Source organism: Mobula birostris, chromosome 2, assembly GCF_030028105.1.
Source record: "Mobula birostris isolate sMobBir1 chromosome 2, sMobBir1.hap1, whole genome shotgun sequence".
In the NCBI taxonomy this organism is placed as follows: Eukaryota; Metazoa; Chordata; class Chondrichthyes; order Myliobatiformes; family Myliobatidae; genus Mobula; species Mobula birostris.
Genome location: NC_092371.1, coordinates 164,813,665 through 164,835,062, shown reverse-complemented (window position 1 = coordinate 164,835,062; position 21,398 = coordinate 164,813,665). Strand labels below are relative to the sequence as shown.

At 40.1% G+C, this 21,398-nt stretch overlaps 1 protein-coding gene across 1 annotated transcript in view; it reads right to left on the bottom strand.

The window, feature by feature from the left end:
- col21a1 (collagen, type XXI, alpha 1) overlaps positions 1-21,398 on the bottom strand; it is a 211,819-nt gene that overhangs the window by 36,116 nt on the left and 154,305 nt on the right. The window contains exons 23-25 of the mRNA XM_072280324.1: positions 18,356-18,409; positions 16,076-16,147; positions 6,523-6,558 (exon numbers count right to left, since the gene is read on the bottom strand). Coding sequence (XP_072136425.1) covers positions 6,523-6,558; positions 16,076-16,147; positions 18,356-18,409 — 162 coding nt within the window. The remainder of the gene's footprint in view (positions 1-6,522; positions 6,559-16,075; positions 16,148-18,355; positions 18,410-21,398) is intronic.

Genomic DNA, 21,398 nt, shown 5'->3' with positions numbered 1-21,398 from the left:
ATGTTTTTTATAGGCATCCGTTAGTCCCATGAGACCATGGATTTGCGCCTTGGAAGGTTTCCAGGGCGCAGGCCTGGGCAAGGTTGTATGGAAGACCAGCAGTTGCCCATGCTGCAAGTCTCCCCTCTCCATGCCACCGATGTTGTCCAAGGGAAGGGCATTAGGACCCATACAGCTTGGCACAGGTGTCGTCACAGAGCAATGTGTGGTTAAGTGCCTTGCTCAAGGACACACACGCTGCCTCAACCAAGGCTCGAACTAGCAACCTTCAAATCACTAGGCGAATGCCTTAACCACTCGGCCACGTGCCAACACCTCCCATGTAACGCCCCCCCCCCACCTTAAATTCCTCCATATACCTGTCTAGTAGTCTCTTAAATTTCACTAGTGTGTCTGCCTCCACCACTGACTCAGGCAATGCATTCCACACACCAACCACTCTCTGAGTGAAAAACCTTCCTCTAATATCCCCCTTGAACTTCACATCCCTTACCTTAAAGCCATGTCCTCTTGTATTGAGCAGTGGTGCCCTGGGGAAGAGGTGCTGGCTATCCACTCTATCTATTCCTCTTATTATCTTGTACACCTCTATCATGTCTCCTCTCATCCTCCTCCTCTCCAAAGAGTAAAGCCCTAGCTCCCTTAATCTCTGATCATAATGCATACTCTCTAAACCAGGCAGCATCCTGGTAAATCTCCCCTGTACCCTTTCCAATACTTCCACATCCTTCCTATAGTGAGGCAACCAGAACTGGACACAGTACTCCAAGTGTGGCCGAACCAGAGTTTTATAGAGCTGCATCATTACCCCACGACTCTTAAACTCTATCCCTCGACTTATGAAAGCTAACACTCCATAATCTTTCTTAACTACCCTATCTACCTGTGAGGCAACTTTCAGGAATCTGTGGACATGTACCCCCAGACCCCTCTGCTCCTCCACACTACCAAGTATCCTGCCATTTACTTTGTACTCTGCCTTGGAGTTTGTCCTTCCAAAGTGTACCACCTCACACTTCTCCGGGTTGAACTCCATCTGCCACTTCTCAGCCCACTTCTGCATCTTATCAATGTCTCTCTGCAATCTTCGACAATCTTCTACACTATCCACAACACCACCAACCTTTGTGCCGTCTGCAAACTTGCCAACCCACCCTTCTACCCCCATATCCAGGTCATTAATAAAAATCACGAAAAGTAGAGGTCCCAGAACCGATCCTTGTGGGACACCACTAGTCACAACCCTCCAATCTGAATGTACTCCCTCCACCAAGACCCTCTGCTTTCTGCAGGCAAGCCAGTTCTGAATCCACCTGGCCAAACTTCCCTGGATCCCATGCCTGCTGACTTTCTGAATAAGCCTACCACGTGGAACCTTGTTAAATGCCTTACTAAAATCCATGTACTTCACATCCACTGCACTACCCTCATCTATATGCCTGGTCACCTCCTGAAAGAACTCCATCAGGCTTGTTAGACACGATCTGCCCTTCACAAAGCCATGCTGACTGTCCCTGATCAGACCATGATTCTCTAAATGCCCATAGATCCTATCTCTAAGAATCTTTTCCAACAGCTTTCCCACCACAAACTTAAGGCTCACTGGTCTATAATTACCCGGACTATTCCTACTACATTCTTGAACAAAGGGACAACATTCGTCTCCCTCCAGTCCTCCGGTACCATTCCCGTGGACAACGAGGACATAAAGATCCTAGCCAGAGGCTCAGCAATCTCTTCTCTCGCCTCGTGGAGCAGCCGGGGGAATATTCCGTCAGGCCCTGGGTACTTAGCCGTCCTAACGTATTTTAACAACTCCAACACCTCCTCTCCCTTAATATCAACATGCTCCAGAACATCAACCTCACTCATATTGTCCTCACCATCATCAAGTTTCCTCTCATTAGTGAATACCGAAGAGAAGTATTCATTGAGGACCTCGCTCACTTCCACAGCCTCCAGGCACATCTTCCCACCTTCATCTCTAATCGGTCCTACCTTCACTTCTGTCATTCTTTTGTTCTTCACATAATTGAAGTATGCCTTGGTGTTTTCCTTTACCCTACTCACCAAGGCCTTCTCATGCCCCCTTCTTGCTCTCCTCAGCCCCTTCTTAAGCTTCTTTCTTGCTACCCTATATTCCTCAATAGACCCATCTGATCCTTGCTTCCTAAACCTCATGAATGCTGCCTTCTTCCACCTGACTAGATTCTCCACCTCACTTGTCACCCATGGTTCCTTCACCCTACCATTCTTTACCTTCCTCACTGGGACAAATTTACCCCTAACATCCTGCAAGAGATCCCTAAACATCGAGCACATGTCATAGTACATTCCCCTGCAAAAACATCACCCCAATTCACACCCGCAAGTTCTAGCCTTATAGCCTTACAATTTGCCCTTCCCCAATTAAAATTTTTCCTGTCCTCTTTGATTCTATCCTTTTCCATGATAACGGTAAAGGCCAGGGAGCGGTGGTCACTGTCCCCCAGATACTCACCTACTGAGAGATCTGTGACCTGACATAGTCATAGTCATACTTTATTGATCCCGGGGGAAATTGGTTTTCGTTACAGTTGCACCATAAATAATTAAACAGTAATAAACCATAAATAATTAAATAGTAATATGTAAATTATGCCTGGAAATAAGTCCAGGACCAGCCTATTGGCTCAGGGTGTCTGACTTCCAAGGGAGGAGTTGTAAAGTTTGATGGCCACAGGCATGACTTCCTATGATGCTCTGTGTTGCATCTCGGTGGAATGAGTCTCTGGCTGAATGTACTCCTGTGCCCAACCAGTACATTATGTAGTGGATGGGAGACATTGTTCAAGATGGCATGCAACTTGGACAGCATCCTCTTTTCAGACACCACCGTCAGAGAGTCCAGTTCCATCCCCACAACGTCACTGGCCTTACGAATGAGTTTGTTGATTCTGTTGGTGTCTGCTACCCTCAGCCTGCTGCCCCAGCACACAACAGCAAACATGATCGCACTGGCCACCACAGACTCGTAGAACATCCTCAGCATCGTCCGACAGATGTTAAAGGACCTCAGTCTCCTCAGGAAATAGAGACGGCTCTGACCCTTCTTGTAGACCCGGTTCGTTATTTAATACTAGATCTAGTATGGCATTCCCCCTAGTCGGCCTGTCAACATACTGTGACAGGAATCCGTCTTGGACACACTTAACAAACTCTGCCCCATCTAAACCATTGGAACTAATCAGATGCCAATCAATATTAGGGAAGTTAAAGTCACAACTACAAATAATTGCATCTAGAAATTCTTCAGCCCTTAAAATTAGGCCTGAAATGGCACTGCATGGGTGAGATATATTATGATTATTGATAATAAATTTATATTGTAGTTCAGATTGGTTGTATTACAATATACCTGATATTAATGCATATTTTCTTTGAATATTTGAGCACTTGTCTACTAAATTGCCTTGGAAAATAACTTCAGCAGTTTTTCCACTCTATCTGAAATAGTTAAAGTGTAGAAATAACATCAGTTTGTAGGAAAAACAGTAATTACAGAGGCACTTATTATTCAATCTAACCAGTATATTCACGAACAATAAATCCAGTTTGTTTCTACATGTTGTTGTTGTGAATATTTGATTTCAAATGCGAATTCTATTTCCTCTTGGATTTAGACAGCTGCAGTACAGCTCCATTTGGATCACCTCCAAACAACAAGAATGTTCTGTCTGGAAATAGAATCTTACAATATTAGTTCCTACAGTACTAGTGTATTTTAAGGACACAGTCCACAAATAATTGTAATGTCTTTTGATTTTAGTGAAAATTGCCAAACAATAATTTTAAGTTATTTTGCAACACTTTGGGGATATATTTTGTGCATTGGACAAATCAAAAGACAATTTATATTTTATGAAAACAGAAAACCCAAATATCAAGGTGCTATTTTGCTGAAAAGTTTTGACTCAACAATGGAAGCATAGGAAAATTGGCCGATCACAACATGATGTATCGGCTTTGCAAATGTGAAGTGAACAATCAGGAAGCTGCAATGAAATCTGTCCCGAGCAATAGCACAAAATGGGTGACAGTAAATATGTTATCAGAATGAGAGGTGGTAATATGTCTACTTATACTGGGGGCTGATGGATGGTAGGAAATACTATAGTGCCAGATAGGACAGTCTAGTGCTTCAGATTCTAGGAAGAGCGTGATAAATAAAGGAGAAGTCAATTCTGCTGTTCCAGTAAAATAATTGAAACACTTACTACACTGCATTGTAATGCTGTGGATGGACACTTTTGAATTGTTTGAATCAACAGGGAGTTTGATGAAAATTCTTGTACTTCTGGAAAACAAGAGTTTCCATCTGGTCCTACCCCTTTCCACAAACACCTCCAGAGAGGCTTCTGAAAACTTGGGGGAATGTTTAATATTCAATTCATGGAAGATCCTTCCCCATAGATTTCTGGCAGAGAGGGCCTCAAGATAGCTGTGGCTCAAAAGAGGGGAGCCATGGAGTCATAAGTAGCTAACCACCTGGACACAAGCTGGGGTCTGATCAGCCCCGGCTGGGTCACCTGGAGGAGGTTGTATGTTGTTGAAAGACCCGAAACACCCGATGATTCCAGGAGCATCACTGAAGATGTGTGGAGAAGCATCAGTAGATGGATGTACACATCTGGCAATTCCAATTCATTCCATGAAAATGTTCTAAGTGGACTGACTTCCAGGTGTTTCAGCACCGTAAGCCAGAAACTCACTGCTGAGAATGTTTTGTAGTCCAGGAACTAAATAGCTCTGGATTTGTTTTTAACTCCCTTAACCTAGTTTCTTATTGCAAGCTGAATTCTATCTAAAATCGGGCCATGAGTCATATCATGGCACCCAAGTGCACTAATATTGTATAAATGTATCAGACTTGATGTTAAAAAAACACATATGCTAAGGACAGGGTTGCTTTGATTCATTTTGCATTCCTGCGCAATGTGTTCTTTAGTTCTTTTTACCAAAATGTAACAAGTTAAATTTCTCAGCATTAAATTTTATCTGCCACTTATCTGCCCATTGCATGCCTATATTTATACTTGATTTAAGTCTTTCACAATCCTCATCACAGTTCACTGACCTTCCAATTTTTGCATCACCTACAGATTTGGAAATTTGGCTCTGTATCCCCAATTCCAAATTATTAATATATCTCAAGGAAAGCTATCAGCCTAGTATAAATTCCTGGGTAACTCCACTATACATTTCCCTTGAGTCTCAAAAACAACCTTTTACTGTGACTTGTTTCTGTCACTTTGCTGATTTTCCATTCATATTGCTACAACATTTTTTCAATGCAAATCAAAAATCAATCAAAATTAAATTAAGTCATTTCCCTTCCTAATGTGCAAGCAGAAAATCACTATTCATTCATATGAATAAGTGCCAATCCTTCTCCACGTCTAGGTTTACATATTAGTTCATTATTTATGGGAGATCCTGCAATTCTGGGTTCTGCTGTTGGACTCGATACAGAGTCTGCAAATGGCTAGGTGATACTTAAATGTTGGCAAGGGATCTTCCATCTCAGATGTTAACTCCCCCTCCCCACAGATGCTGCCTTAGCTGCTGAGTGTTTCCAGCATTTTCTGTTTTTATTCCAGATTTTCCAGTTCATATTTCCAGATTCACAACTTTTTTTTTACAAAAGTCATGATAGCTGGATTGAAAGCCACCACATTTTGATTCAATTTATTGGCTGTGAAGGCCCAAGATATAAATAAGTGACTATATACTAATGCTTTTTCTTTTACTTTGTTTTCTTTTAATACTCCTTTACATACTTAATCATCTTTGCCGAATGAACAGTAATTTAACTGTTCTAATTCTTAATTATAGCTTGCTAAACAATCTGATAATCAAGCTAGACAAAATGACTGGATTTTGTAAAGCTGGTAACATGACCAAATTTTTGTCTGGTTTAATGTTTTTCATTAAAATACATTTAAGAATAAAATATGACTGAGCAAAATGTTTTTGTTAAATAAAAATGACCATTAAAACTACTCATTAAATATCATAAAATATAGATATTGTTCTTGTATGGCATTATATTAATTCCACTGTATCCACAGACAATTGGCTATATTCTTGATTAATATTATTTGCAGTGCTGGTTGCCACATGGCAGGAAGGAGGTGTAGGTTTTGGAAAGGGTTCATGAGAGATTTACGAGCTGGCTTTGGAAAGGGTTTAGAAGTGGATTACCAGGATGCTGCTTGGATTAAAGCATGTGCTCTAAGGAGAAGGTGTATAAATGCGGGCTGTTTTCTCTGGAATACTGGAAACTGAGGGGAGATCTGATGGAAGTATATTAGATTATGAGGGGAATAGATAAGGTATTCAGCTGTTATTTTTTTCCCGGGATAGAAATGTAAAATATTAGAGAACATACGTTTAAGGTGAGAAGGGAATTTTAATTCTTTTACAGAGTTAGAATTGTTAGAATTAATTGATTTGCAACAACCAAGAAAATTTGGCTTTTACCTGCTTTCCCTGGACACCTGCATTTCCTTTGGAACCCTAAAGGAGATAAAATAAATTTTAGCAAAAAAAAATTATTTCTCACATGATGAACCACTCTCTTCAGAGCCCAGAGCACTTCATGAATTACAAGGGTTATTACTTGTAATATGCAACTCATGATTCATCATGACAACATTGTGATGTTCACTGCTGGAATTCAGTGAGCTTACATAACTTGTTCTTTATGAAGCAGTCTACTCTGACCAACAAGTTTCTCTGTCACCCCTGTCTTGAAGTATGAATGTTGTGGCAGAGGATCTACTTCTTTTTTTCTGATTCCTATCCATTCTCTAAGCTACAAAATGATCCACCAGGAATTTAGTAGATATTATCATTTCCTCTGCAAGACACGATCCTAGCATGAAGACCCACTAAAAAAGAGGATGCATGCAGATTTCCTCAAGCTTATATTGTTTCTGTTCAATACTTCGAGCCAATATGTAATAGCTTCTCAAAATAATTTAGCACTACTACAATCAGCTTTGACCTACAAGTATATTTTACCCATCAGCAACAACAACCCCAACAGGAAATAAACTCTTACTGTAAACATAGTTGTTTGAATTAATGCTAACTCAAATTATATCGAATAAACAAATGAATCATTTATTTGGCTCTTCTCTACAATATATATTTAATCCCGCACCAAATTGATAAAATATAGTTGAAAAATTTGTTTCCATTTGAAACTTGTAATTTAACTAGGAGGCTGCCACTCCAATCACAACACAAAGGTAATAAAACTATAAGAAACTACAGATGCTATAAATTACACCAAAAAAAAAACAAACTGCTTCAGGCACTTTGCAGCATCTATGAAGGCAAAGGGATAGTATTGTTTCAGGTTAAGACCCTGCATCAGCACTAAAGGTAATGAATTCCATATCAAACTAAGAAAATGAATAAAGTATCTTGTGCTCATCAAGTTTGCACTTAAGTTAGCCATCTTTGTGGGTGAATTGGCAAAAACAAATGTCTCAATGACTGTAGAGGCTCTCAGTATAAAGGTTGGGGGGGGGAGAGATATTTGAAGAAGAACATTTATGTGTTCTTTTCAGCAGCGCTTGAAACACCATTATTGCTTTATTAATTCATGTACAAAATGTACATATTCAGAAGAAGTACCTGGTTCATGTACAGATCTTGTAGATGTATAGAAACATGTATCATCTTTGGAGAAAGGTAAGATAATGGTATGACAGTCCATTACATCATTGAATCGCAAAGGCATGATGTTGTTGAACATGTAATCATTGGCAAAATATTTCAGAAAATGGAAGTTGCAGTCAAATAAAATAAATAATAGATCAAGTACAGTATATGATCTATCTTCAACCTATCTACTCTGACCATGAAAATTTGTGATTCTCTGAATACATCAGCTATATTAAACCCAAGTGTTTTCTTTGGAGTTAAGTCTCTATGTGCCTAGGATAGCAATTTTTCCTGATGAAGTATGTTTTGCACTTGGTGACATTTCTCTATTCATGAAATAGATCAATCAGCTTATGATGATGTCTCTTTGTCCACAATGCCAGCAATATGATATGCTCATGCTTAATAGTAACCTGTTCTGGTGGAAAGTGACCCATTTCTTGGAAGCATATCTCTATTCATGTGTAGCCATCTAGGTGATATTTAGCAGAGTTCTGATGGATCACTCTGATTCTGCAGAGATTTTTCCTATTGAGAAGACTGCAGAGTAATCTAATATTTCACTTTAATCTATCATTCTACCTAACATATGGAGTCATTGTTATGACATTTTTCAACAGTCTGAACAGAGAGAACATATCCCTTTATGGGGATGAATATAATAAAGGCTATTATGTAATCACAAAATCCAATGGGGACTTCAGAATAAACTGTAATTTAAGAGAATAGGTAAATGGATACCCAAATGAGATTTAGAAGCAAGTAGAATAGACCCATTTAGTGGGGGAGGGGGGAGAGAATGGACAAGCATTTGAGAAAAGAGGAAACAGGAAACAGAAATTTTACCTTGATAGAATCAGTTGAGGAGAGATGGAAGGAAGGTAAAGTGGAGAATAAATGTCAGAATGGACTGGTTGGATCAAATTTTCGCCTTTACATAAGCAGTTCACTAGTGCTAGTGGTAATAGAGGCACTTAGCATGAAAGAAAAAAGCGGACCGATAATTAGAATAGTGGCGAAGTTATTGTAGGCTCAATAAGGTGGGACTAAAAGTCGCTTTGCAATATAGTTTAATGGTGGTGAGAGCAGAGTTTACCAACTTTGGCTCAAGAGGCTTTGGTGAGGAGGCATAGTTGAGCAGTAGGTAAAGCTTTTGGAGTGGTTGAATAAAAAGTCACCAAGCTACAACTAATTAAATAAAGTAAGGAAGATGCAGGATCAGGTGATGTGCTGTAGCTGCATGATGTGGGTGCTTGTGGACCACATTGTGGTTCTTGGTGATCACATCTGCAGCAAGTGTTGGCTGCTCAAGGAACTCAGGCTCAAAGTTGATGACCCAGAATCGGAACTTCAAACACTGCAACACATCAAAGAGGGTGAGAGTTACCAGATTCGTCTGTTTCAGGAGGTAGACACACCCATTAGATTAGCTGCCTCAAATTCAGTCTGTGGTCAGGGAAAAGAGGGTGTGACTGCAAGTGAGGTAGTGGGATCCAAGAGATAGTGCTGGAGGAGCCCTTGAGTTTGTCCAACAGGTCTGAGATTCTTGCTCCCTATAGGGATAAGAGTGGGGGCTGTAGGAAGGATGAGCAACCTTAACTGTGGCACCATGGTTCAGGGAGCCATTCGGGGTGGGGGGGGGGTGGTGATGAGAAGAGAAATGCAGAGGTAATTGGGGATAGTATGGCCAGGGGAAAAACAAAGTTCTCTTTTGCAGGGATAGAGCATCCCAAAGAATGTGGGTTTGGGACATCTTCTCTGACCTGCAGAGGAATTTGCAGTGGAATGGGAGAGATCCAGATGTCGTGGTCCATGTAGGTATCAATGACATAGGTAGAATGCAAAAAGAGTTTCTGCTGAGGGAATTTGAGTATTTAGGGACTAAATTAAAAAGCGGAACCAAAGAGGTGGTAATCTCTGGATTACTACCTGAGCCATGTGCAAATCGGCACAGGGTTAAGAAGATTAGAAACTTAAATGCATGGCTCAAGGATTGGCATGGGAGAAGTGGGTTTGAATTCATGGGAAACTGGCACCAGTATTGGGGAAGGAGCTGTTTCATTGGCACAGACTCTACCTGAACCGTGGTGGGACCTGGATCTTGGCGAATCACATCACTAGGGTTGTAACTCGGCTTTAAACTAAATAGCAGAGGGGTGGGTTCAACAGATTGGAGAAGAATGGATAAAGTCAAAGAGAAAAGTGTGGATAAAGTAAAGACAAACTGTGTCCACCTCTTCTTCAGTCTGCAAGACATTCATTGGAACAATCCCCTCGACTTCAGGATCATGTAGCAGAAGTTCTTCAGAACAATCAGGATTTACAGGCCATTCACTTTCAGGCTGAAGAAGATACTGAGGTCCTGATATCCATGTCTTATTCTTTAGAAAAACCTTCACCTTCAACCCTCTAGGGGCCATATCTGATGGGTTACATGGCTTGTAAGACCTTAAGAATTTCTGAATTCTTCAACGAAGGTTAGGAACATGGAAGCTACATTCTTGATATATTTCTGCACAGAAATACTATCAGGCCAAAAAATGGTGTCCTGAAGCTGCATGTGCAACTCCTTCCTCCATAACATGTCCACACAGCTTGCTATCTTAGCAGCAGTGACCTCCATATGAAGGATGGAAATTGTCTCAACAGAGCTAACCAAGATCTACCCATGATAAAAGCACTGTGTACCTGAGAACATGTGTCATGCAACAATTGGTTAGGTAACTGCTCCGTAGCCATCTTTGTTTGTCTGTAGAGTGGTGTAAATGTGCAGCAGTAATTTTTCCAAAATGCATGGGTTTCAAACATTTAACAATGTTGAATTCTTCCAAATGGCAGCATTCTTCCAGCCAGCTTGTCTCAAGAGTAACAGCTGTTGGCATAGCGTCATCCCAGCCAAGCCTCTTCTTGCATAGACACTGTAGGATCTTTTTAGCAGATAACACCAGACTCATGAGCCTAATGAAACACAGATGGAACTAACTTTGAAGAGGATCTGCCTTCTAGTAAGTGTTCTATCTTGGATGGTGATCTTACACTTAAAAATATCAGACTGAGTGCAACATTGTACACCCAGTATTCTCTCCTCCAAAGGACTATCTTGGTCCACATCCAAAGCCTTCATCATTCTTTGCTCTTCTGGTATCACAGATAGCACAAAATGTAACCAAAACTAACAATATAATGAAATAAGCGGTCTAAGCATATTTCAGCATTAGTGATCTTAGCGTATTTAAATGTTAGCAGTTTTAAACGTACCAATAGGTCAACAAAAAACATAATTTCCCCTGACCTACCCCGTGCTCTAACCAGACTAAAAACTGACTAAAGACAAAGCATGAATATGTGACTTTACTCCTTACATCTACCATACCCCAACCCATGTGACAAATTACCCACAATAAAAATGCAACACAAAGTACAATACAGACAAAAAAAATAGATACATAACTCCTACACCTAACCTGTGAGTAGAGTTCAGGATTTGCATGTTGAATGCAGAGTCAACCTATAATCTCAAACTGTTCTACTCCACATTTAACCAGTGCAAAACTTATGAATATTGCCAAGTTAACACATGATGTCAGCATTCAATCATTCCAGCTGATGAAAAATGTAAAATCAAGATGTTATCAATAAAAACATGATTGCATGAGAATGTAAACTCACCTGAATATCAGTATTTAAGACTAATCAAATCTGTTAGTCAGAGGAACTCTATCTATTAACCCCATAAATATTAACAAAAACACAAAACTAATTGAGACCCCTTGCATCGCCCAGATTAAGAATACAGTCTGTCCAGCAAGACTTGGAGGCTCTCAAGTTCACTTATGAGATTCCCAAGTTAATTGACTTCAGTAAAGGAGGCTATAGCCATACCAAAATTTAACTCAGACTAAGAATGGAAATCAATCTGCTAGGGTTTCCACTCTTGATCACAGGTCAGTGCCCACCAACTCAAAAATTCTGTAGGAAAAGCAGGAGGGTGGCTATTGTAACCCCACTTTTTAAAAAAGGAGGGAGAGAGAAACCAGGGAATTATAGACCAGTTAGCCTAACGTCGGTGATGGGGAAACTGCTGGAGTCAGTTATCAAAGATATGATAACAGCACATTTGGAAAGCGGTGAAATCATCGGACAAAGTCAGCATGGATTTGTGAAAGGAAAATCATGTCTGACGAATCTCATAGAATTTTTTGAGGATGTAACTAGTAGAGTGGATAGGGGAGAACCAGTGGATGTGGTATATTTGGATTTTCAAAAGGCTTTTGACAAGGTCCCACACAGGAGATTAGTGTGCAAACTTAAAGCACACGGTATTGGGGGTAAGGTATTGATGTGGATGGAGAATTGGTTAGCAGACAGGAAGCAAAGAGTGGGAATAAACGGGACCTTTTCAGAATGGCAGGCGGTGACTAGTGGGGTACCGCAAGGCTCAGTGCTGGGACCCCAGTTGTTTACAATATATATTAATGACTTGGATGAGGGAATTAATTGCAGCATCTCCAAGTTTGCGGATGACACGAAGCTGGGTGGCAGTGTTAGCTGTGAGGAGGATGCTAAGAGGATGCAGAGTGACTTCGATAGGTTGGGTGAGTGGGCAAATTCATGGCAGATGCAATTTAATGTGGATAAATGTGAAGTTATCCACTTTGGTGGCAAAAACAGGAAAACAGATTATTATCTGAATGATGGTCGATTAGGAAAAGGGGAGGTGCAACGAGACCTGGGTGTCATTATACACCAGTCATTGAAAGTGGGCGTGCAGGTACAGCAGGCGGTGAAAAAGGCGAATGGTATGCTGGCATTTATAGCGAGAGGATTCGAGTACAGGAGCAGGGAGGTACTACTGCAGTTGTACAAGGCCTTGGTGAGACCACACCTGGAGTATTGTGTGCAGTTTTGGTCCCCTAATCTGAGGAAAGACATCCTTGCCATAGAGGGAGTACAAAGAAGGTTCACCAGATTGATTCCTGGGATGGCAGGACTTTCATATGAAGAAAGACTGGATGAACTGGGCTTGTACTCGTTGGAATTTAGAAGATTGAGGGGGGATCTGATTGAAACGTATAAGATCCTAAAGGGATTGGACAGGCTAGATGCAGGAAGATTGTTCCCGATGTTGGGTAAGTCCAGAACAAGGGGTCACAGTTTGAGGATAAAGGGGAAGCCTTTTAAGACAGAGATTAGGAAAAACTTCTTCACATAGAGAGTGGTGAATCTGTGGAATTCTCTGCCACAGGAAACAGTTGAGGCCAGTTCATCGGCTATATTTAAGAGAGAGTTAGATATGGCCCTTGTGGCTACGGGGATCAGGGGGTATGGAGGGAAGGCTGGGGCGGGGTTCTGAGTTGGATGATCAGTCATGATCATAATAAATGGCGGTGCAGGCTCGAAGGGCCGAATGGCCTACTCCTGCACCTATTTTCTATGTTTCTATATCTATTTGAACAAACTGGTTGAAATGTAATGCTTGAATTAGATGCATATCTGTTGATAGATCTCAATGGACAGTTGGAAATTGTGGGAAGTGAGTCAGCATGAGTCACTGCCCATGGGACAGTAACCGAGAAAATTTATTGAATTGTGTAGTTATTTGGATCTTACTGTAATTTAATGTAATGTGAAATATTTTACAGTAGTTTTATACCACAATTCTTGTAAAATGTTGTATTAGTTTGTTCTTTGAGGCATTCACTTCAGTGTTGTTCAATCAGTTATTAATAGATATAAAAATGCCAGCTGTGTGCGTATTCGTGTAGGAAGAACACTATAGGAGAGCCAAGATAGCCCATGCACGCATTCCTCTAAGCTGTATAGGCAGACATTAATAGCCGGAACATTTGAATGTCAAAACATACTAGATGCTAGTAATATAAAACATATCAGAAAATGACAGAAATACTTAGCAGGTCAAACTGCTTCTGAGGGAAAAGAAACAGAATTGACATTTCAGTAGGGACCCTTCAGTTCTGACCAACAGACTCTGACCTGAAATCTGAATCGTTCTCTTCTCACAGATGTGGCCTGACATGATATTTCCAGTATTTTGTGATTTTGTTTAATTTTTTTGTCTGGATTCATGAAAAAAAACATGCAAAAATATAAATAACAAGTCCAGACTGAATAAGAAGCTGAAACACATCAACATTTGTAAATAAATAGTAGAGGAAAAATTACTGGGACTGAAAGCTAATAAATTCTCAGAGGCTAATCAAGGTTTTGAAAGAAGGAGCATTGCAATTATTTCACAATTCCACTGAATCTAAAGTTTTTGAAGATTTTAAAGATTTTAAGTGAACAGTATAATCTCATCACTGAAGAAAGGAGGGAGGCAGAAAATGGAATTACAGACCAGTCAACTACCATCCATAGTAGAGCAAATTTTAGAAGCTACTAAGGGTGATATCAGGGCAATTAGAAAACAATAGCAGTGAACAGATTTATGAAATGGAAATAAGGTTGGATAATTTTTTTTTTGAAACCGTAACAAGCAGAGCAGAACAGAGCAGGGTAAAAATCAGTGGATATGGCCTTCCATAAGGTTCCACAAGAGAGGATTATACAAAATTAGAGCACATGAAATTGGAGGCAATATATTGACCTGGATTAAGATTAATTAATGGGGAAAAACACACTCAGAATAAATGGATCATTTTCGGTAGGAATGCTGTTGTAACTGGGTGCTGCAGTGATGAATGTTGGGGGCCCAGTTGCTCACAATTTTTATCAATAATTTTGACAGGGACCGAAAGTGATATATCTAAATTTGCTAATTGCAAAAACTGAGTTCTAGAGAGGGCTGTGAGGATATGGATGAAGACATGGAAAATTGACGTTTTTCTGCATTACATTCAATCTGGAAGAAAAAATATGAAAAATATGAGTACATTTTAAATGCTGAGAGACTGAATAGAGCTGGGGTTCAGTCAGACCAAATGTTCTCGTATACATCAGTGAAACAAAGTGCACACACAACAAGAAATCTGAATAGTATGATGCAAGAGAATTTCAGATCAAGAGTAAAGAGGAAATACAGGAGACTGCAATTGCTGGAATCTGAAGCAACACAAAAAGTGCTGGAGGGACTCAGCAGGTCAGGCAGCTTCTATGGAGGGAAATGGAAAATCGACATTTACAGTCGAGAACCTTCATCAGGATTGGTAAAAAAGAGGGGTTTATAGTAGATGAGGACAGGAATAATGTAAGATGGTTGAGATGATAGGCAGAAGTGACGAAAGGCTGAATATGATGGAATCTGATAGGAGAGGACAGTGGGAAATAAATGGAAATAAAGGGAGGGAGATAGGAGGAGTAAGTAAGTGTGCATTAGACAGATAGAGAGGGAGAGGATGTGGGAAAGGAAAAGCATGGGTGATAGGGGCCAGATGGAGAGAGAAAAGTGAAAAATAAGGAAATGTGATAGTGTGGAAGCGATTACTGCAAGTTTGAGAATTCAATGTTTGTGTAACCAGACTGGAACCCCTCCAAATCGTGGATAGACATGTCAATGTGGGAATGGGAAGCAGAATTGAAATTGTTAGCTTCTGGAAGATCCTGGCCAGCACAGCAGGTGGAATAAAAATGCTTGATGAAGCAGTCCCAAATTTGTGTCGGGTCTCAACAATATAGAGGATCCGCAACAGAAGCACCAAACACAATAAGTAACACTGATGGATTCGCTTCTGACCTGTTGAGTTCCTGCAGCAATTTTTGTGTTGCGCAAATGTAAAGATAACTTACTGAAATTATACAAAGCTTAATGCAGCTGAGAATACTGTGTACAGAGCTAGTTTCCCTCACTAATGGAGGAAATATTTGTGATAGACAGGGTACAATAAAGGTTCATTAGAATGATTTCTAGGATGAAGGAGTTTATTCCATGAGAAAAGGTTAATCAATATACTCTTCAGTTTGAACAAATAGGAGGTGATCTCAATGAATTCCACAAAAGTTCTTCAGGGCTTTGTAAAGATGTACTGACAATGTTTCTTATGCCATGGGTGTCTAAAACGAAAGATCACAGTTACAAAATACAGTGTCAGACATTTGGGACTGAGGCTTGAAGAATTTGTTTTCAACCAAGAAGGTAGTGAATCTTTGGAACTTCCATTGCAAAAGAACATTGAAGGCTTGATTGTTGAGAATATTCATGACTGGAATCGACAAATCTTTGAATATTAAGGGTTATGGATTTAGGCTTAGTGCAGGAAAGCAGTGCTGAAGGAAAAGATCTGCAATAATCTTAATGAAGACAGGAACATTATAAAGAGTCATACAGCATAATCTTGGTTATTTCACTTGTGCTCTTATAAAGATTATAAAAAAGGTCAAGAACAGAATAAAAATACAATACCTTTATTCCACTCATCCCAGGCATTCCAGAATGTCCTGGTTGACCTGGTAACCCTGGTTCTCCCATCCAACCCTATGATATATAAAAAGGAGCCATCATTTTATCATCTAAGAGCTGGGAAGGCCAAAACCAAGCCACTGTAATTTCACCAATATCCAGAGGCCGCAATTACAGTAGCAAATCACAAGTTACAGTACATGTTATTGTGTGACAAGTTTACAATACCAGGAATGGAGTACAATGGCAATTTGAAGAGTCATACCATGACCAGTAGTAGGAGTGTTATTTTAGTGTGACTACGTAACACTATTTTCATTGGCCAAAGCATGGCAATTACCTTGTACATCTATTAATTTATTTGAATGTAATAGCTAGGCGACACTTATTATTCATCTCCAATTGCCTTTGAGAAGGTGCTTGTTAGTTATCTCCTTGAACCATGAAAATCCTTTGGTTGAAGGTACTTCCCACAAGCTACTGCGGAAGAAGTTGCAAGATGTAAACCTAGCTAGGAAGCAGAAGTAGTGATATTCATTAAATTGAGATGATGGATAAACTATTGGGGAAAACTGAAGTATTGGTGTTCCTATGCAAGAGAATACCAACATCTGCAGTCTTTATCCTTGTTCTTCTTGGTAGTTGATATTGAAGGTTAGAGATGCTAGCAGGGTAGCCAATATTTACAACTTTCGTGTTTTTTGCAGATTACACACATTGCAGCAATGATGTGGATGGGCTTGCGATCTAGACAGTTGCATTTTCTTGGATGGAATTGAGCCTCAAATACTGTTGGTGCTGTACTTATTTGTGAGTGGAGGATATTCTTTCCCTCTTTATAGTTGGTGGAATGACTTTAAGGTGTCAGGAGCTGAGTCATTCATCCAGCATATCTGGCCTTTGACCTGCTCTTGTAATCATGGCATTTACACAGTCCTGCGTTGCATTGTCATTGGATTGGTACTGTATTTTTGGGTCAGCCTGATGCTGATCCTGACCCTCATTCCACCTTCCTCCACCTTTTTCCCAGCTCCTCTCATTGATGCTTTGACTTGACTGTGACAAAAGAACGAATGATACATAATGAGCTTATAAGCTTACTGTGGTATACATTTTTGCTGTTGCTTTTAGATCACAACAACTCATGTATGATCCATCATGTGCTACCAGATCTGTTCTGATCATATTCCATTTAGCAGTTTTATAAATAATACAATCCAGTGCCCTCAGTAGAGATCACTTCTACATTAGGATTAATATAGCTGTAATAGATAGACTAGGGAGGGCAAGTTAGAAAAGACTTATCCTATCCCTTGTATTGGTTTACTACCTATTGTAGACTCTGCTATGCCTCTCAGGATTTGGGCAGTAGGCCTACTAACAAGACAATTTTGAAGATGAAGAATAAAATCTATCAATGAACCTTCTGTTTACTTCTTCTACTTAAAGTACTTCTACCAAATGTTGTTCAATATGGAAGAACACTGAGGGGACAGGTGGTTGTAATCAGGGACTTTTCCGATTTGATGCTATGAGTCTTTATGGAGCACAAAGTCAATATTGAGGACTCACCTGTGTGCCACCTCCTATGGTACGTTTATCCTTACGTGAGATCGGACATAACTAATGACTGCAGTGGCACAAACTGGCACTGTGTCCATAGGGCATAACTGCATTTCTGTGACTGGTGTTATATATAGGCTAGACCAGAAGCATATGGCATAGACCCTCTCCAAAGAGCATTTTTGAATAAGATTAATTTTTACAATAAACTTGCAGTGTCAATATCATTATTAAAATTCCAGGTTATTAACTGAATTGAAATTTTATAGCTGCCAGTGTGAGTTTGGAACTCATATCTTTGGATTTTTTTTTGTCCTGGCTTCTGGGTTACTCATCTACTAGCAACCTTTCACACCTTCCCACAGTTTGTTTCTTTTGTAAATGTTGACAAGGGAATTTATGAAAGGGATAAACTGATAGAAATGCAACAGAAAGATATCAAAAAGGTATTTACTGGCACTGCTTCATTCAGCCAGATAATTAGCCTGTAAGCAAACTTCATAAGGTTTTGAAAGTGTTGCAGTTATCTGTTCCAGTCACATTATATAGATAAATACCATAAATGCCTTTACAACAACAGTCTTCTATCACTTAAACAAGATGAATTTTAATAATTACTTTTATTTTGTTTTCAAAATCATAAATTTTCTTAAAAAGTTAATCAGAGTTCAGTTTGAAAAAAATGGAGTGGCAATCTGTGTAACAATTATGGCTTATTACCTTACTGCCACCTTGTCCCTTAATTCCTTGTGGTCCTCGTTCACCTTTGTCACCCTGTAGTGTGAAACAAATTCATTAGATATTGATATTCTGTATATTTTATCAAGACACTGTACTGGGGGTGGGGGGGGGGAGGGACAGGGGAAGGGGAGGGAACAGGGGGAGGGGGAGATTAACCGACTCATTAAGCAATGCTGCATTTTGCAGATGTCAGCATTACACTTCATGTCCAAACAACTAAATATGAAGGGACATTTTGCCTCCACCAACTTTTCAAATGCTGAAGTGGAAAACTTCAACCTTCTTTAAATTGAATATTTTTTTTTCCAAATTATGTTCTAATTCTTGTACCGATTACCAGTTATCCTTGTGTTAATCAAGAATAAAAACAAACCGATCTCCCATTCTGACTTCTAACAACCGTTCTTTTGGAAAGGAAATTTTTCAGTTCACTCCTTCATACAGAAAATAGGTACAGCCCTAAGCTTCTGGCTACCTGCCATTTTAATTCACCATACCATTTTCACTCCCACCTGGTCACCTCCTGCACAAATACATTGATGTCCAATATTAGTTTGAAGGACAACACCTCATTTTTCATCTGGGCGTATTGCAGCTGTCTGGACTCAGTGATGAATCTTTCAATTTCTTCCTGCTTGTAATCAGAACTGGCTAGCTATCTATCATTTAGGCCCCAGTTTTCTGCCTCCAATGGCCTCAGGACATCCTGACCTGTTGGCCATGTCCTACAACCCTACTGTTAGCACAAACAAAGAAGTATAATCTGCCTCTAGGAGTTACAATGACCATCTCATCTTTTGTCCTGACATTTCTCTCCCACCTTCTCTCTTTACTTAAAACTAACTTGTATTCTCCCCTTTCCAGTTCCACCGAAGGGTCTTGGACCCAAAATGTTCGTCTTGTTTCTCTTTCCGCAGATGCTTGTTGACCTGCTGAATGTTTTCAACATTTTCTGTTTATATTTCAGATTTCCAGCATCAGTACCTTTTTGAATTTCATTTTCTGTTTTGCAATGTCTAAACATAAACCATTCAATGATAATTGCCAGATCCCCTACCAATATCCTGCTGGTTGCCATTAACCTTAAATTCAAATGTGTCTATAAGAGTGTGTCAGAGTCTATACACCCTACAGTGTGAAATATCACTTTCCAACACCCCAAAATTCTTTCAAGTCTACAAAGTACAAGTCAGGAGAACATAGGAATGCTTGGACAAATTTAGCTTCAACAATACTCAAGAAGTTCATGTCATCCAATTCAAAGCAGCCTGTGTGATTGGCATTCTATTTACAATTCTAAGCATTCCACCTCCACCTCCATTAATTCATGGCTATAGTGTGTGCACAGTCTACAATATATTGCCTAGGCAACTTCAAATGCACCTCCAAATCAAGGGCAGCATGGGACAGTAAATGCTGACTTAGCCACAGCACATACTGTACAGTTATTATTTTTTAAACAAAGCTAACTTTGTGAGAGAAAAATTAGTAAAAAATACATTAAAATGTGTTTAGTTTTTTATCTTTTGAAAATGATATATACCTTATTGGTGACCTAAAATATCCAAAATGACATTATATGTAGGTTCAATAATGATAATTAGAAAAGAATGCAAGGCTTTGAGAAAAGAGTGGGACAATAAGTCTGAGTCTGATTGGATAGTTCTACAAAAGACTTAAGACAGGTTTTACAAGAACATATGAACAAAGTATATTGGAAAAGGCTATACTGTCCCTTGAGTATGTTTCAATAAGTCAATAGTTGATTTTGCAGAAAATTCAAATACCCCAAAACATTCTTTATATGAAATTTCACACTTCTTCCCACAAAATATGTGCTTTTCACAATAGTTCATCATGAGGAATGTAGCAAGCACACAGAGACAGAACTTTGCACTCAGCAATCACCGTAAGAGAAAATCATGAATGAGTTGTCTGCTATTTTGTGTTCGAACATAAGAACATAAGAAATAGGAGCAGGAGTCGGCCATCTGGCCCATCGAGCCTGCTCCGCCATTCAATAAGATCATGGCTGATCTGGCCATGGACTCATCTCCACCTACTGCCTTTTCTTCATAACCCTTAATTCCCCTACTCCAGTGGTCCCCAACCACCAGGCCGCGGATTGGTACCGGGACGCAAAGCATGTGCTACCGGGCCGCGAGGAGACGATATGAGCCAACTGCACTTTTCCTCTTTCCCTGTCACGCCCACTGTTGAACTTGAACGCACGTAAGGTCATTACCCATGTGAGGACATCTGTCAGTCATTAACCTACAACTACTCAATGAGTGATAAACAAACGTCGCTTGAGAGTTTCTTTGGAAGAGATGGTAGGGGACATAAAAGGCCTAACAATGATGATAACACAGAGGCAGCTGAGGCCGAGACTGCAAAAAACAGAAAGCTTCCTTCAACAGAAAATACGACGAGTCGTACATAAAATATGGCTTTATTGCGACCGGTGACTGGCACGCTCTAAGCCCCCTATGTATGATATATGGAGACAAGCTGTCTGATGAGGCAATGAAGCCCTCAAAACTGCTTCGGCGCCTTGAGACCAAGCACCCTGCACTTAAAGACAAACCCGTTGAGTTTTTTGAGCGGAAAAAATGTGAGCAAGCGGGACAGAAGCAAGTGCTGAGAGCCACCACCTCCACAAATGCTGCTGCTCTGAGAGCATCGTACTTAGTGGCTAGCTGTATTGCTAAGGATAAGAGGCCTTTCACTGTTGGTGAAGAATTGATTCTGCCTGCTGCCAAGGACATGTGCCGTGAACTGTTGGGAGAAGCTGCAGCTAACAAGATGGCACAGGTTTCTCTTTCAGCTACCACAGTTTCAAGGAAAATCGATGACATAGCGGAGGACATCGACGCACAGCTGTTGGAATGGCTTAACGAGTCTGGTTTCACTACCCGAGTCAAAGAGGTTGCTCCTGAATGCCAGTCTACACACTGTGTCACACCCAGGGAAATGCTGGCTAGCCGAAAAATGTCACCTGATCTTAACAGCGTATTGAGTG